The following is an 18,394-nucleotide window of genomic DNA, read 5'->3' on the forward strand; positions in this document are numbered from 1 at the left end:
GAGCTCACCCTGTCATTGCCGGTATTCGAACCGCTGACCTTCTGATCGGCAAGTCCTAGGCTCTGTGGTTTAACCCACAGCGCCACCCGCGTCCCTTGCTTTTGTGTACAGCAACGCAAATTAACGGGCAGCCAAGACTCAAAATAGTGGATTCTCTGCCTGCCTTCATCCCAACCCTCCCCTCGCAAAATCCCCAGCTACGATCTGCTTAGCTGATTTTAAGAGATCAGCTCTTGGGGAGGGGAAGGAGCCCAGAACAGTAGATTTGTCTTCTGCAGGTTTTTTTGGGGGGGGGAGGAAAGGGGGAGATGTCTGGAAGAGGGGAGGCTTTGAGCAAGAGTATCTGTATTTAAAATAAAATTTAAAAAGCTGGGTGGGTGGCTGCGTGGAACTCTTTGCTCTCCAGCTGTTGGGAAACAGCATCTATTGCCCCATCAGTCGACACATCAGCAGGAACGCCTTGCGGACGCTTTGGAGTTGCGCCGATCGATGATACTGCCTCTTGCGCCAGCTGTTCCCTGTCGCCAGGTACGTCGCTTCCTGCAAATCCCACAAAACAAAAGCCAGCTTTAGAAATTTAGCCTTAGCAGCAAACCAGGGTAGCTTGATTTGCAGCCCTCGCAAAGAGGAAATTGGGTTTGCTATTTACCGTATTTTCTGCTCTATAAGACGCACCAGACCACAAGACGCACCTCGTTTTTGGAGGAGGAAAACAAGAAAAAATATATTCTGAATCTCAGAAGCCAGAACAGCAAGAGGGATCGCTGCGCAGTGAAAGCAGTGATCCCTCTTGCTGTTCTGGCTTCTGGGATAGCTGCGCAGCCTGCATTCGCTCCATAAGACGCACACGCATTTCCCCTTTTTAGGAGGGAAAAAGTGAGCCTTATAGAGCAAAAAATACGGTAATTTTTTTGCCAAGCTACACAGGTCAAAGAGAGGTGTTGCAGGCTTTTAAAACCTGCTGTGCCTGTTTAACCAGAGAGGGCAGCAAACCATCAAGAAATATTAATTCTTGGCCAGTGTGTCTGGAGGTCCTATTCTGATTTATTCTGATTTTAAGCTGTTATTTCAGTCAATTGCTGGATTTTATGTTTTAATGTATTATATATTTTGAGGTTAGCCCCTGAGCCTGGTTTGGCTGGGGAGGGTGGGATATAAATGGATTGTGGGGCTGTGGAAATGGATAAAAGCTCCCCATCTAAACAATGACCGTCATCAGTGTATGTAAATAAAACAATTTAATTTTACTTTTTATCATCTACAATGCTATCTTATTTATTTTATAGTACAGTACATTGATTATTGCTTTTATTTTTTTGGATCCATGGTCTCGTTAGGTAGTAGAATTCATGTTAAATTGCTTTTTTAGGGGTTGTTTTTAAAAGTCTGGAACGGATTAATCCGTTTTGCATTCCTTTCTATGGGAAAGCGTGCCTTGGTTTTGGAACGCTTTGGTTTTGGGACGGACTTCCGGAACGGATTAAGTTTGAGAACCAAGGTACCAGTGTACAGTGGTACCTCGGTATTTCAACGTCATCCGTTCCGGAAGACCGTTCAAGTTCTGAAACATCCAAAAACTCAGTACAGAGGCCTTAAAATGGAAAACTCAGTACGGAAAACTTACCGTAATACTCAATCTGCGTTTCCGGTTCGACTTCTGAGGTGCATTCGAAAAACCAAAGAATTTAATTCCGGGTTTACGGCGTTCGAAAACCGAAATGTTCATTAATAGGTACCACTGAATTCTTTAATCACACTGCAAGACCACCACATGTGTTGAAATGTTCCTACTATTGGGTTTTTTTTATACTTCCAGCCTTTATCACTCTGTGATTTAAACATATTTGCCGGCCTATTTAGTGTTAAATACTTGCCTGCGGATCTTTAGATGGTTTTCTTTTAAAGTATAAAGTAAAGGTAAAGGGACCCCTGACCATTAAATCCAGTTGTGGCCGACTCTGGGGTTGCAGCGCTCATCTCGCTTTACTGGCCGAGGGAGCCGGCGTACAGCTTCTGGGTCATGTGGCCAGCAGGACTAAGCCACTTCTGGCGAACCAGAGCAACGCGCGGAAACGCCGTTTACCTTCCCGCCGGAGCGGTACCTATTTATCTACTTGCACTTTGACGTGCTTTCAAACTGCTAGGTTGGCAGGAGCAGGGACCGAGCAACAGGAGCTCGCCCCGTCATTGCGGGGATTCGAACCACCGACATTCTGATCGGCAAGTCCTAGGCTCAGTGGTTTAACCCACAGCGCCACCCGTGTCCCTATAAAGTATAGCATGCCGTAAATATCGAGTTATTTGTCCAAATCAATATTGTGCCCTCTTTTTCTTAACATACGGCTTTTCTCCGTGAGTGGGGCCTGAGCTGCCCCTGTCTATTTCTCCCCCAGAATATCCATCAAGCGAAACCTAAGTGACGATCACTGATTGGAGAAGGAAGGGGAACGAGGCGCCAGGGACCCTGGTGCGAATCCTCGCTCGATGCAGTCCGGAGAGGAGGAGGAGGAGGCGGGCGACCTCTTCAGAGATTACAAACCTCCCTCGCTGGATTCGATCCGCCTGCCCCGCTACGCCTTGTATCTTCTGATGGCTGTCATCATTGTGGTCGTGGTTGCGTACGCGATTGTGGGCCACCTCATCAATGACCTCGCTCATGACTTTGCAGGTGAGTGGGCAGACCTCCTAGAAGCTCCCCCTTTACCCCCCCAAGTTTCTAGTCCTCAGGACCATTTAGGGTTTGAGTACCGTATTTTTCGCTCCATAAGACACCCTTTTTTCCTCCTAAAAAGTAAGGCTTTTTAGGGCTCCATGATCACTGCAGATGGTGACAGCAGTCACGGAATTAAAAGACGCCTGCTTCTTGGGAGAAAGGTGATGGCAAACCTAGACAGCATCTTAAAAAGAAGAGACATCACCTTGCCAACAAAGGTCTGTATAGTAAAAGCTATGGTTTTCCCAGTAGTGATGTATGGAAGTGAGAGCTGGACCATCAAGAAGGCGGGTCACCGAAGAATTGATGCTTTTGAATTCTGGTGCTGGAGGAGACTTTTGAGAGCCCCATGGACTGCAAGAAGATCCAACCTCTCCATTCTGAAGGAAATCAGCCCTGAGTGCTCACTGGAAGGACAGATCCTGAAGCTGAGGCTCCAAGACTTTGGCCCCCTCATGAGAAGAGAAGACTCCCTGGAAAAGACCCTGATGTTGGGAAAGATGGAGGGCACAAGGAGAAGGGGACGGCAGAGGACGAGATGGTGGGACAGTGTTCTCGAAGCGACCAGCATGAGTTTGACAAAACTGTGGGAGGCAGTGGAAGACAGGAGTGCCTGGCGTGCTCTGGTCCAGGGGGTCACAAAGAGGCGGACACGACTAAACGACTAAACAACAACAAAAAGTAAGGGGAAATGTCTGTTTGTCTTACGGAGCGAAGCCAGCAAGAGCCACGCAGAGAGTGTCCATACTGGAGCCTCAGCTTCAGGATCTGTCCTTCCAGTGAGCACTCGGGGCTGATTTCCTTCAGAATGGAGAGGTTGGATCTTCTTGCAGTCCATGGGACTCTCAAGAGTCTCCTCCAGCACCAGAATTCAAAAGCATCCATTCTTCGGCCATCAGCCTTCTTGATGGTCCAGCTCTCACTTCCATTCATCACTACTGGGAAAACCATGGCTTGAACTAGACGGACCTTTGTCAGCAAGGTGATGTCTCTGCTTTTTAAAAGGAGCAAACCAGTGATATTTTAGGGAGCAGGCTAGCAGGTGGGGCCCATGACTTATATCCTAGGAGCCTACACAACACAAAACACTCTTGCTGGATGTAGGTTTTATTTTATTTGCTTTTTATCTTGTATTTTGGAAATGTACATCCAGGTTGTTTTTTCCTTTAAATTTTTTGGGGGCCCCAAGAGAGTGGGGTCCTAAGCTAGAGCTTGTTTAGCTTATCCGTAAATCCTGGCATGCTCTGGTCCATGGGGTCACAAAGAGTCAGACACGACTAAACAACAACAACAAAATCCGGCACTGCGACATACCCAGCTTTCTGCTGTCCAAACCTGCTGGTTTTAATTTTCTCTTTTTTTCCCCCATCGCTAGATTGGGCCTTTGGTCCCAAACTGGAAGAGAGGAAGAGGCTGGAAGAGGCCTCAGACGGATGTGAGATTGCAGCTTTTCCCGACCATCGCCTGGGTTGGCAAAAGGATGCCCCTTTCCTAGGGGTGGAGTGTGCTGAAGGCCGCATCCTGCACCCCTTACCTGGGATGCAGATGGGCTGTGCATCGCCTCCAGCAACTGGCTGAGTCGTTGCTTGGATCAGCTGGAGATTCCCCCAGACGTACTGGATATATATATATATATATATCACCCGTGGATATGAATGTCCAGGCTCCCTGTGATGTCTATTTCTTTCCTTTCCTTTTTTCCCTGTTTTGTTGATGTTGTTTAGTCATGTCCGCCTCTTTGTGACCCCCTGGACCAGAGCACGCCAGGCCCTCCTGTCTTCCACTGCCTTCCGCAGTTTGGTCAAACTCATGCTGGTCGCTTCGAGAACACTGTCCCACCATCTCGTCCTCCGTCATCCCCTTCTCCTTGTGCCCTCCATCTTTCCCAACATCAGGGTCTTTTCCAGGGAGTTTTCTCTTCTCATGAGGTGGCCGAAGTCTTGGAGCCTCAGCTTCAGGATCTGTCCTTCCAGTGAGCACTCAGGGCTGATTTCCTTCCGAATGGAGAGGTTGGATCTTCTTGCAGTCCATGGGACTCTCAAGAGTCTCCTCCAGCACCAGAATTCAAAAGCATCCATTCTTTGGCGATCAGCCTTCTTGATGGTCCAGCTCTCACTTCCATACATCACTACTGGGAAAACCAGAGCTTGAACTATACGGACCTTTGTTGGGAAGGTGATGTCCCTGCTTTTTCAGATGCTGTCTAATAATAATAATAATAATAATAATAATAATAATAATAATAATAATTTATTTGTACCCCGCCTATCTGGCTGGTTTTCGCCAGCCACTCTGGGCGGCTTCCATAGAAACCCAAAATACAGTAAAATATCACACGTTAAAAACTTCCCTGAACAGGGCTGCCTTAAGATGTCTTCTGAATGTCAGGTAGTTGTTCTTCTCTTTGACATCTGATGGGAGAGCGTTCCAAAGGGCGGGCGCCACTACCGAGAAGGCCCTCTGCCTGGTTCCCTGTAGCTTTGCTTCTCGCAATGAGGGAACCGCCAGAAGGCCCTCGGCGCTGAACCTCAGCGTCCGGGCAGAATGATGGGGATGGAGACGCTCCTTCCGGTATACTGGACTGAGGCCGTTTAGGGCTTTCAAGGTCAGCACCAACACTTTGAATTGTGCTCGGAAACGTACTGAGAGCCAATGTAGGTCTTTCAAGACCGGTGTTATGTGGTCTTGGCGTCCACCCCCAGTCCCCAGTCTAGCTGCCGCATTCTGGATTAGTTGTAGTTTCCGAGTCACCTTCAAAGGTGGCCCCACGTAGAGTGCATTGCAGCAGTCCAAGCGGGAGATAACCAGAGCATGCACCACTCTGGCGAGACAGTCCGCAGGCAGATAGGGTCTCAGCCTACGTACCAGATGGAGCTGCCCTGGACACAGATTTGACCTGTGCCTCCATGGATAGCTGTGAGTCTAAAATGACCCCCAGGCTGCGCACCTGGTCCTTCAGGGGCACAGTCACCCCATTCAGGACCAGGGAGTCCTCCACACCTGCCTGTCTAGGTTTGTTATTGCTCGATACATGAATAGTATACCTTATTTATCTAAGAACACAGGCGGTTTTTATTGAGTATGCTTTGCGTGACCATAGGTTTGTTTGTTGTTGTTTTGCTACTGTCAAAATCTGGGGCAGTCAGCTTCCCTCGGAACGAGGTTTCCCACAACACCACACATGACAGGGCCTTTAATGTTTAATCTGGACCCACAAAGTACCAGCTGCCTTCGTGCCGCCGCCGCAAATCTGGAGCAATCCTTCCCACTAAGTAAGGAGATGGACTAGGATTCCTGAACAGCAAACCCGACCTAATTGGTGCTTTCCCAAATGGTACATGGGCAGAAAGGCAACCACCCTTCAAAATCTGACCCGCTCCCAGGTTTTGTGATGCAGTTCTCTGGCTGAGCAATGGGTACAAAAATCTATCGGCTGGGGGTAAAGTTCGGAAAGGCCTGTGTTGGTGGAAACAGCATGCAAAATTTGCGAGGGGATGTTTTTTCGTATGTGGTGGACTTGCAAAGGGGTAAAATAGTATTGGGAAATGATCCATAACAAATTGAAAAAAATGTTTAAAAGCACTCCCCCCCCCCAAAAAAAACCCCAGAGTCCTTTCTCAAAACAAAACAAAACAAAATAATTACTCCAGTAGCACCTTAGAGACCAACTAAGTTAGTTATTGGGAGGAACGCGGGTGGTGCTGTGGGTTAAACCACAGAGCCTAGGACTTGCCGATCAGAAGGTTGGCGGTTTGAATCCCTGCAACGGGGTGAGCTCCCGTTGCTCAGTCCCTGCTCCTGCCAAGCTAGCAGTTCAAAAGCACATCAAGGTGCATGTAGATAAATAGGTACCACTACGGCGGGAAGGTAAACGGCGTTTCCGTGCACTGCTCTGGTTTGCCAGAAGCAGCTTAGTCATGCTGGCCACATGACCCGGAAGCTGTACGCCGGCTCCCTTGGCCAGTAAAGCGAGATGAGCGCCGCAACCCCAGAGTCGGCCACGACTGGACCTAATGGTCAGGGGTCCCTTTACCTTTACGTTAGTTATTGGTATGAGCTTTTGTGTGCATGCACACTTCTTCAGTGATATGTACTGAAGTTCTCACCCTGGGCCAGCAGGGGGATACTGTAGATAGTTTTCACTCCGGTCCACATATGCAAATGAGGGCTTGAAAGTGACGTTCAGTGACTGGATAGTTACAGAAGGTTGTTAAAGTTGCGTTGTACTGGAGCTCTATATAAGCAGGCTGGCTGAACTCTTCAGTTCAGTTCAGTTCAGTTCTGGCCTGCGAATAAACAAGAGCTGTTTGAAGAATCGCTGTGTCGTCTGATATGTTCACCCACAACTTAACATTCAGATACACTGAAACAGAAGTCACCAGACCCTTATATATTCAGCGTCTCTGAAGAAGTGTGCATGCACACGAAAGCTCATACCAATAACTTAGTTGGTCTCTAAGGTGCTACTGGAAGGAATGTTTTGTTTTGTTTTGTTTTGTTTTTTATTTTATTTTATTCTATTTTATTTTATATTTTATTTTGTTTCGACTACGGCAGACCAACACGGCTACCTACCTGTAACTAGAGTGCTTTCTGTTCGGCATAATTGAGACAGAAATTCCCAGGTGTCAAAAAAAAAAAAGGTTATTTACGTGCGGCCCGTGTTTCATTAGCCCAAAAAATGGGAAACAAGCGAGGTCCCAACAGAAGAAGAATGGCAACTTAAGCTGACGGAATATGCTCAGCTTGCGGACTTAACGTATAGAATAAGAGAACAAGAAGAACATACGTTTAGAGAAGATTGGAAAACGTTTATTGGATATATAGGAAATAACTGTGTACAGCTGAAAACACCGGCAGCATTCAGATAAATTCGACAGGGTATAGAAGCTTTGACGGATGCAATAATGGAATCCTGAACGGTATAGTTTCTGTATTACTGTATTTTAATATTTGGTTGGAAGCCACCCAGAGTGGCTGGGGAAGCCCAGCCAGATGGGCGGGGTATAATTATTGTTATTGTTGTTATTATTATTATTATTATTATTATTATTATTATTATTATTAAAATGTGCAGGGATTTATGATATGCAAAACGAACCATGGAGAGAGAAGAAAGAGAAGTCATGGAAATCTTAAGAATGTGTAAACGAGTGCTTCAAATTGTAAAACAGGAAATTTAATAAAAGCTGTGTTTTTAAAAGGAGAAAGAAAATAGCATACGAAACACGTTGTGTTAGGGGGAATGGCTCTGCGGAGGGGAAATGTGTATATTCAGAAGATTTAAGAGCCCTCCAACTGTCGTAGATGCCTGTTGATGAATTTGCTTGAGGATTAAAAAATAATACAGTGGTACCTCAGGTTACATACGCTTCAGGTTACAGACGCTTCAGGTTACAGACTCCGCTAACCCAGAAATAGTGCTTCAGGTTAAGAAATTTGCTTCAGGATGAGAACAGAAATCGGGCTCCAGCGGCAGTGGGAGGCCCCATTAGCTAAAGTGGTGCTTCAGGTTAAGAACAGTTTCAGGTTAAGAACGGACCTCCGGAACGAATTAAGTACTTAACCCGAGGTACCACTGTAATTACAAACCAGTGTTGAAATATAGAGAGCTGGACTTAACAACTGGAAAAAGGAGAAACTGAGAGGAGAGATTTGAATCTCATTGCTCCTCGCCCAGCCACTCCCATCCTGCCAGACTGGCACCGATTTTCCTGCGGGTGGCATGGCGCCCACAGATCATGTGATGGTCAGAGTCCAAATGCCAGGAACAGATTGCCGTTTCAAGGTAAGAACAGTTGGGCATGTGCCAGGCCATTTATGCTCCTCAAGGGACGCGGGTAGCGCTGTGGGTTAAACCACGGAGCCTAGGGCTTGCCGATCGGAAGGTCGGCGGTTCGAATCCCTGCGATGACGGGGTGAGCTCCCGTTGCTCGGTCCCTGCTCCTGCCAACCTAGCAGTTCGAAAGCACATCAAAGTGCAAGTAGATCAATAGGTACCACTCCGGCGGGAAGGTAAACGGCGTTTCCGTGCGCTGCTCTGGTTCGCCAGAAGCGGCTTAGTCCTGCTGGCCACATGACCCGGAAGCTGTACGCCGGCTCCCTCGGCCAGTAAAGCAAGATGAGCGCCGCAACCCCAGAGTCGGCCACGACTGGACCTAATGGTCAGGGGTTCCTTTACTTTTTAGGGCGCATACCGACCCACCCACCCCGAATCCTCTTCCTGCCCTTCCTCCGTTGCCCTGGCATCTCTGAGCATGTGCAGAGTGAAAAGAGAGCGTGAGCTGAGTGAAGCAAAGACGGAGGGGAGAGGGGGGGGACTTGCCGACGGCGTTTTCTGCAAGAGCCACCCTCCCGAAAAATATACACATCTCCACTTCCTGGGGGCTTCCTGGCACTAAGGTCCCAGCACCCTCCCGAACCCCCGACCCCAGAGCTATCATTTCCTTAGGACGTCCCTATTTTCAAGGGAGAAATGTTGGAGGGGATGGAATAGGACGTCCCTATTTTCAGGGGAGAAACACTGGAGGGGATGGAATAGGACGTCTCTATTTTCAGGGGAGAAACGTTGGAGGGGATGGAATAGGACGTCCCTATTTTCAGGGGAGAAACACTGGAGGGGATGGAATAGGACGTCCCTATTTTCAGGGGAGAAACGTTGGAGGGGATGGAATAGGATGTCCCTATTTTCAGGGAAGAAACGTTGGAGGGGATGGAATAGGACGTCCCTCTTTACAGGGGAGAAACGTTGGAAGGGATGGAATAGGATGTCCCTATTTTCAGGGGATAAACATTGGAGGGGATGGAATAGGACGTCCCTATTTTCAGGGGAGAAACGTTGGAGGGGATGGAATAGGACGTCCCTATTTTCACGGGAGAAACATTGGAGGGGATGGAATAGGACGTCCCTATTTTCAGGGGAGAAACGTTGGAGGGGATGGAATAGGACGTCCCTATTTTCAGGGAAGAAACGTTGGAGGGGATGGAATAGGACGTCCCTATTTTCAGGGGAGAAACGTTGGAGGGGATGGAATAGGACGTCCCTATTTTCAGGGGAGAAACGTTGGAGGGGATGGAATAGGACGTCCCTATTTTCAGGGGAGAAACGTTGGAGGGGATGGAATAGGACGTCCCTATTTTCAGGGGAGAAACGTCGGAGGGGAAGGAATAGGACATCCCTATTTTCAGGGGAGAAACGTTGGAGGGGATGAGACAGCCACCGAAGCAGCCGTGATTTGTTTCGTGTCCACCTGCATGCGAAAACAGAGCAGCTTGTTCCTTGCCCTGGCCGAACCCTTGTTCCACGGGCATCTCACGTGAATGCAGAGCTGCCCAACGGAACTGCCATTATCAAATGCACTTTGATTCAGAGTCCAGAGTTAAGCCTGCAAGGAAAGTAGATATCTCCTCTCACACACACATGAATACAGAAACCAGGAAGGACAGACCTGCCTCGCCGAACAGCACATTATCGAAGCAACGCGATGGAGTCGTTCTCATGTCTGCCTCTGCTCCTGGGAATTTTCTTAGCCCCCTGTGCCCACGGCCAAGGTAGGAGCGTGCCACGGGCTCCCTGGGAAGGTATTTTGTTCGGATACAGGTGGCGAAACTTGTTTAGAATCTTGCCAAGCAGACCTGCACCTCCTGATTTGAGGAGGCAGCATGGCCTAGCGGTTAGAGCATTGGGTTCCCCGGGTGTGACCGTGCGGGCCAGTCGGGAGGATGAAATGAGAGGAGCAGGTATATAGGCGAGTCCTCCAGTAGTAGAGGCTTGGGGCGTTGTCAGGGGGCGGGTGTCGGGGTGAAGGCCTTCTCTGTGGTGGCCCCTAAGCACCTTCATTTTACAGCTTCTGGTGAATGTTGGACGCGCCATATGAACCTACATGGACCCTGAGATCATCTTGAGGCCCACATTCGTGCGACTCCTCCTGGAGAGGTGCAGAGGGTGGCAACACGAGAACGGGGCCTTCTCTGCAGTGGCTCCCTGTTTGTGGGAATACCAGGGATGTTCTGGGCACCACAGTTGGGCACCAGTTCTGGGCACCACAGTTCAAGAAGGACACTGACAAACTGGAACGTGTCCAGAGGAGGGCAACCAAAATGGTCAAAGGCCTGGAAACGATGCCTTATGAGGAACGGCTAAGGGAGCTGGGCATGTTTAGCCTGGAGAAGAGGAGGTTAAGGGGTGATATGATAGCCATGTTCAAATATATCAAAGGATGTCACATAGAGGAGGGAGAAAGGTTGTTTTCTGCTGCTCCAGAGAAGCGGACACGGAGCAATGGATCCAAACTACAAGAAAGAAGATTCCACCTAAACATTAGGAAGAACTTCCTGACAGTAAGAGCTGTTTGACAGTGGAATTTGCTGCCAAGGAGTGTGGTGGAGTCTCCTTCTTTGGAGGTCTTTAAGCAGAGGCTTGACAACCATATGTCAGGAGTGCTCTGATGGTGTTTCCTGCTTGGCAGGGGGTTGGACTCGGTGGCCCTTGTGGTCTCTTCCAACTCTATGATTCTATGATTCTAAGTTCGCCTTCATTATACACCTTTAGGCACCAGGCAAAAACGTTCCTTTTTAACCAGGCCTTTATTTGATCCGATGGACATCCTATCCCCTTTTAAAAAGTACTTTTTGTGTGTGTCCGGGGGAGCTACTGATTTCTTGATTTAATTTTTATTAGGTACCATATTTTTCGCTCTATAAGACGCACCAGACCACAAGACGCACCTAGTTTTTGGAGGAGGAAAACAAGAAAAAAAATATTCTGAATCTCAGAAGCCAGAACAGCAAGAGGGATCGGTGCGCAGCGAAAGCAGCAATCCCTCTTGCTGTTCTGGCTTCTGGGATAGCTGCGCAGCCTGCATTCGCCCCATAAGACGCACACACATGTCCCCTTACTTTTTGGGAGGGGGAAAGTGAGTCTTATAGAGCAAAAAATATGGTATTTTGTGGTTTTATATCTTGAGTTTGTTTCTGTGAGCCGCCCACACACACACACACACACACACACACACACACACCAGGTATAGGGCACTATATAAACCAATAAATAATAAATAATAATAATAACCAGTGGCTTTTTTTCCTTAAAGAAAATGATTAGGAGGTATTCTCATTTTGACCCAAGAAAACCACCATTTCATAGTTCAGGTCGGGGAAAATAAATATAGTAAATGGGCAAAAGTACAAAGATTCACAACATGTTAAGGGGTACCCCTGCGTACCCCCAGAAAAAAGCACTGATAATAATAATTTTGCGCCCTGGCACATGAGACTTGAGGCGTCAATAGATAGGGGCCTCCTTATTTTTGGACTCCTCTTTGAAACACAAACCGGTAGCGATGGGGGTGGTGTGTAGCAATGCCCACAGTTTTTCCGCTTGACCCAAAAGGACCTAACCTTAATCCGTTTAGGCGCCGTGACGGGGACCACAAACGGCTCCAGCGGTCTGCAGCCTTGGCTGGTGGGCCTTGCCGCCGTCCTCGGTTTCCTAGGCGTGATATTCGTGGCCTCCCTCATCAATCGCTTCTTCTTCTCCAAGGAAAAGTAGGTCTCTCTCACACACTTTTTGAAAGTTTCCTTCTTTAACCAAGAGCTGTTTCTCTCTCTCCCCCAAGCCACAACTATTATTTCTTCTTCTTCTTCTTCTTCTTCTTCTTCTTCTTCTTCTTCTTCTTCTTCTTCTTCTTCTTCCTCTTTCTTCTTCTTCTTCTTCTTCTTCTTCTTCTTCTTCTTCTTCCCCCTCCTCCTCCTCCTCCTCTTCTTCTTCCTCTTCCTCCTCCCTCTTCCTCCTCCTCCTCTTTCTTCTTCTTCTTCTTCTTCTTCTTCTTCTTCTTCTTCTAGATTGTCTTCCATAAACAAGGTTTTAACAGTGAGTCCGTAAGTGACTGTGGAGGCCAATTCTGGACCCACACGTCCTTCCACAGTGGGGACATTGGTTTCCGGGCGGGAGTTGATCCCGGTGAGGGTTTGCCAAGCGTCTCTTCCTCTTGGCACGTTTCTCCCTTGCGTCCTGAGTTCCAGTGTCTTCAAAGCCCACGACACCTTTGGCAAAGGCTGTTCTCCAACTGGAGCGCTCGCAGGCCAGTGTTTCCCAGTTGTCAGTGTTTATACTACATTTTTTAGATTTGCCTTGAGTCTTTAAACCTCTTTTGTTGACCACCAGCATTACACTTTCCATTTTTAAGTTGGGAATAGAGTACAGTGGTGCCCCGCAAGACGAATGCCTCGCAAGACGAAAAACCCACAAGACGAAAGGGTTTTTCGGTTTTTGCATCGCTTCGCTAGACGAATTTCCCTATGGGCTTGCTTCGCAAGAAGAAAGCCCATAGGGAAATCTCCGGGGACCTCTTTTAAATGCTGGCGGTGGGGAGCAAAGCCTTTCCCCCCCCTCCGGCCTTCAGAAGAGGTCCAGGAAGGCCGGCGGGGGCCAAAAGGCTTTGCTCCCCACCGCCAGCATTTTAAAAGCAGTCCAGGATAGCAGGGAAGCGCTTCCCGCTATCCCGGACGGCTTTTGAAGGCCGGCGGGGGGAGCAAAGACTTTTGCCCCCCCGCCGGCCTTCAAAAGAGGTCCAGGACCTCTTCTGAAGGCGGGCGGGGGGCGAAAGTCTTTGCTCCCCCCTGCCTGCCTTCCCGGGAGAGCGGAGAAACGCAGCGTGTTTCTCCGCTGTCCCGGACGGCTTTTGAAGGCAGGCGGAGGGGAGCAAAGACTTTCGCCCCCCGCCCGCCTTCAGAAGAGGTCCAGGACCTCTTCTGAAGGCTGGTGGGGGGCAAAAGTCTTTGCTCCCCACTGCCTGCCTTCCCGGGGGCTTTTAAATCGCCCTGGGACAGTGGAGAAGCCTTCGCTGCCGCCCGCCAGCATTTTAAAATGCTGTCCCAGGGTTTTTTAAAATGCTGGGGGTGGGAAGAAAAGCCCTTGTCCCCCCCCCCCAGCCTTCAGAAGAGGTCGGAGGACAGACTGTCCCGGACCTGGTCTGAAGGCGGTTTCCATAGAAACGCATTAATTGATTTTTAATGCATTCCTATGGGAAACCGTGCTTCACAAGACGAAAAACTCGCAAGATGAAAAAACTTGCGGAACGAATTAATTTCGTCTTGCGAGGCACCACTGTAGTCCACACAACACAACCAGTCCAACAAAGCTGATGTTGAAGAATCATCACTTCAACACACAAGCGGCGGACTCAATTTCGCCTGGAGGTCTTGCGAGGGTGTTGAGGAGATAGCAAGAGCCCTGCTGGATCAGGCCCGTCAAGTCTGGGTGGTGGTTAGAATCACAGAATTGTAGAATTGGAATGGGACCCCAAGAAGCCATCTAGTCCAACCCCCTCTGCTCCCCTTTCTCCACTGATGACCTCGCTCTCTTTGCAGGGATGGCGAAGGGAAGTCGATGAGCACCGAACTTCGGTAAATATTGTTGCTTTTGTGATGGTGTGTGTTTGTGTCTCTGTGTGTCTATTTCGTTCCGTTTTAATTCTTTTGGCCGCAGACGCGATGGGCATTCTGATTCGCCTGACACAGCAATTTTCTGAGCTCCTGGTGCAAGTTCGCTTCTTTAAAACAAAACAAAAAACACTTTTATTTAAAGCATTCTTCTTTGGCGATCACTCGTAGCCGAGTAAGATTGTCTTCCCTAAACATTTAAAGCATTAAAACAGCAAAATCATAGATTCTAAAAAATGAGGTACAATAAAGAAAGGCGTTTTTTTCTATTTATACCTCATCCATCCGACTCGGTTTCCCTAGCACTCTGGGAGGCTCCCAACATATATAAAAACAGTGGTTTTTTCCTTTAAAAAATGTTTAGGGGTACTCTCATTTTGACTAAGAAAATCACCATTTTATAGTTCAAATCGGGGGAAATAAATACAGTAAATGGACAAAAGTACAAAGATTCAGAAAATGTTTAGGGATATGCGTACCCCCAGAAAAAAGCTCTGTATAAAAGCATAATAAAACATTTTTAAAAATTTAAAATCCCTATACAGGGATGCCTTCTAAGGGTTGTATAGTTACTTATCTCCTCAGCTCTGGAGCTGCATAACTCCATCTCCTGCTGAATGAACTTAGAAGGAATCAGGAGCCCTCATAAAGGTCTCTGGCCCTTTCCTTTATTATTAATCAATCAATTAATTAATTATACCCTGCCCATCTGGCCAGGCCTCTCAAGCCACTTTGGACAGCTCCCAACAGAACATTAAAAACACGATAAAACATCAAACATCAAAAACTTCCCTAAACAGGGTTGCTTTGAGGTGTCTTCTAAAAGTCAGAAAGCTGTTTATTTCCTTGACATCTGATGGGAGGGCGCCACCACCGAGAAGGCCCTCTGCCTGGTTCCCTGTAACCTCGCTTTTCGCAGGGAGGGAACCGCCAGAAAGCCCTCGGGAGAGGGACCCGGGTGTCCGGGCTGGACGATGGGGGTGGAGACATTCCTTCAGGTCTACTGGCCCCTCTGGGAAAAGGATGTCAACTCAAGTGGACTCGGGGCCTGATCCGTCAGGGCTCTTCTCATGCTTCCCTCTCCAGTGTGGTGTAGTGGTTAAGAGCGGTAGTCTCGTAATCTGGGGAACCGGGTTCGTGTCTCCGCTCCTCCACATGCAGCTGCTGGGTGACCTTGGGCCAGTCACACTTCTCTGAAGTCTCTCAGCCCCACTCACCTCACAGAGTGTTTGTTGTGGGGGAGGAAGGGAAAGGAGAATGTTAGCCGCTTTGAGACTCCTTAAAGGTAAAGGTAAAGGGACCCCTGACCATTAGGTCCAGTCGTGACCGACTTTGGGGTTGCGGCGCTCATCTCGTTTTACTGGCCGAGGGAGCCGGCGCACAGCTTCCGGGTCATGTGGCCAGCAGGACTAAGCCGCTTCTGGCAAACCAGAGCAGCGCACGGAAACGCCGTTGACCTTCCCACCAGAGCGGTACCTATTTATCTACTTGCACTGGTATGCTTTCGAACTGCTAGGTTGGCAGGAGCTGGGACCAAGCAACGGGAGCTCACCCTGTCATTGCGGGGATTCGAACCGCCGACCTTCTGATCGGCAAGCCCTAGGCTCTGTGGTTTAACCCACAGAGCCACCCGCTGAGACTCCTTAGGGTAGTGATAAAGCGGGATATCAAATCCAAACTCCTCCTCTTCCTCCTCCTCCTCTTCTTCTTCCAGTCCAGGCAACATTTACGACAACATCGCCATGGATCCAGAAGAGGGGAGCTCTCACGAAAAGGAGCTAGATAGCAACAAGGTGACCAGCATGTAAAGTCCGGCTTGGGGTGAAGGATGAGGACAGCAGCCGGGAGCCAATGTAACTGGCCGCATGGAGCCGAATTCCCCCGTTCAGCCCAGCTCCGACAACCTCTCTGAGTCTTGACCACCTCTGCCTCTGGGGATAAGGAGATTTCAGTTCATTCATCCCCTCAAATGCAGCCACAGAAATCTGGACGTGATTATATCCAAGATTGTGCCAAGGGTCTGTTCTGGCGAGGGTGGGGGGTGTCCCAGAGAGATGCACTGACAATACCAGCCAAGAAGGTGCAAAAGGAAGCGGAAACTGCTGGGATGAGTGCCGATTCGAACCCAGAGCAGCCCTTTGAAATGACTCCAAGGAAAACCTTCAGAAGCGTCCCTAGAAGCAGTTCTTCTGCGCTGTCTCCCGAACCCTGATCTTTAAATGTAGCATTTCTCTGTTTTGTGTGAGAGATGTGGGAATACCTCTACAGCGGTCCCTTGGTTCTCAAACTTCATCCGTCCCGGAAGTCCGTTCCAAAACCAAACTCAAGGCACACTGCTTTCCCATAGAAGGGAATGCAAAATGGATTAATCCGTCCCAGGCTTTTAAAAACAGCAATTTGACATGGATTTTGCTATCTGACGAGACGGCCGATCCATAAAATGAAAGCGATAAACAATGTGCTGCGGCCATGCCATCAATCCATCCGGAGCTGAACCGGGTTCCGCACAGTCGCGAAAACAAAACGAAAAAAGAGCCGCGAAAACAAAAACACAAAATACTGTATTTTTTTGCTCTATAAGACTCACTTTTCACCTCCTAAAAAGTAAGGGGGAATGTGTGTGCGTCTTATGGAGCGAATGCAGGCTGCGCAGCTATCCCAGAAGCCAGAACACCAAGAGGGATCGCTGCTTTCACTGCGCAGCGATCCCTCTTGCTGTTCTGGGTTCTGAGATTCAGAAATTTTTTTTTCTTGTTTTCCTCCTCCAAAAACTAGGTGCGTCTTGTGGTCTGGTGCGTCTTATAGAGCGAAAAATATGGTAAATAGCAAAAACAGACAGGCCTCAGCGTAACGCTCAAAACGGAAGCGTAACACTCAAAACGGAGCACAATCGGCTTCCATAAAAAGTTCGCAAACCGGAACACTTGCTTCCGGGTTTGCGGCGTTCGGGTTCCAAGTTGTTCGAGGACCAAGGCGTTTGAGAACCAAGGGACCGCGGTACTCAGAAGAGGGATTCCTCTGGTTATCCTTGGGGAAGCCTCTATTTAGGAGAGACATTGCTTCACACGAGCAGGAAATGATTCTTCTTATACCCAGAGACATCCCTCTAGATATTATTAGAGGCATGCCTCTTTTTAGAAGAGACATTCCCTCCTGATAACGGGAGATTGCCTCTTCTTAGAGCAGGAATTGGGGGCAGAATCTGTATCCAGGCAGAACGTTGTTCCGCTTCCACTCCTCTGGCCTGCGTTCAGCGATTACAGCCGCCGCAGTCCGGAATGGGAAGACCACATCCCTACTTTGAGGGCATCTCTCATCGCAACCCTATTCCCTTCCCGCTAGCATTTTCCGACAGAAAACACTGCTCTCACAAGCAAAAGCTGTTTTTTGGGGTGATCCAATTCGCCTTTCCTGCCTCGGCCAATTCAAGAGGAGTCGTGGTTTGGGGTGCAGGGTGGCTTTTAAAAATCTGTTAATCTGTGAAACGGAGCGGCCTCTGTTGCAAGGATGAACGCTGTGCTTTTCAATTAAAAACCCCGGCTAATTAGATGTTGTTTGTTTCCTGCCTTGGGGCACAGAAGAGGGGAAGGAAGAAAAATATAAAGCAAGGATTTTAGGCGGAAGCGGCGCATGTGATTTCTACTTCAAGAGATGTGGACGTCATGAGGACCAGAAACGTAGAATCTATGCATGCTTTCATATTGTGGAGCTGTGGGGAGGGGGCAAAGGAGTTCTCTATCCTAGTGTTGTTGGTGCATTTGAAATGGAGGAGATTGTCAAATAATAATAATAATAGTAGTAGTAGTAGTAATAATAATTATTATTATTATTTATACCCCGGGTTTCCCCAGCCACTCTGGGCGGCTTCCAACAAAACACTAAAATACAATAACCTATTAAACATTAAAAGCTTCCCTAAACAGGGCTGCCTTCAGATGTCTTCTAAAAGTTTGGTAGTTATTTTTCTCTTTGACACCTGGTGGGAGGGCGTTCCACAGGGTGGGTGCCACCACCGAGAAGGCCCTCTGCCTGGTTCCCTGTAACTTGGCTTCTCGCCATGAGGGAACCGCCAGAAGGCCCTCGGCGCTGGACCTCAGTGTCTGGGCAGAACAATGGAGATGCTCCTTCAGGTATACTGGACCGAGGCCGTTTAGGGCTTTCAAGGTCAGCACCAACCCTTTGAATTGTGCTCGGAAACATACTGGGAGCCAATGTAGGTCTTTCAGAACCTGTGTTATG

At 48.5% G+C, this 18,394-nt stretch overlaps 2 protein-coding genes across 2 annotated transcripts; both read left to right on the forward strand.

Annotated features, from left to right (window-relative positions):
* The first annotated feature begins 328 nt into the window (after positions 1 to 328).
* SMIM44 (small integral membrane protein 44) lies at positions 329 to 4,857 on the forward strand. The gene is made up of 3 exons (XM_083720828.1): positions 329 to 528; positions 2,394 to 2,668; positions 4,089 to 4,857. Exons 2-3 carry the CDS (start codon positions 2,485 to 2,487, stop codon positions 4,289 to 4,291), a joined length of 387 nt encoding a protein of 128 aa, XP_083576954.1. The 5' UTR covers positions 329 to 528; positions 2,394 to 2,484; the 3' UTR covers positions 4,292 to 4,857.
* Positions 4,858 to 9,241: 4,384 nt separating this feature from the next.
* SMIM24 (small integral membrane protein 24) lies at positions 9,242 to 17,702 on the forward strand. Its single transcript, XM_083720820.1, is given in 5 exon segments — positions 9,242 to 10,181; positions 10,183 to 10,264; positions 12,127 to 12,259; positions 14,084 to 14,119; positions 15,870 to 17,702. Coding segments are annotated over 5 exon segments (459 nt in total). The 5' UTR covers positions 9,242 to 10,067; the 3' UTR covers positions 15,964 to 17,702.
* The last annotated feature ends 692 nt before the right edge of the window (positions 17,703 to 18,394 follow it).

This window comes from Podarcis gaigeae (genome assembly GCF_964106915.1).
Source record: "Podarcis gaigeae genome assembly, chromosome: 18".
NCBI classification, from domain to species: domain Eukaryota; kingdom Metazoa; phylum Chordata; class Lepidosauria; order Squamata; family Lacertidae; genus Podarcis; species Podarcis gaigeae.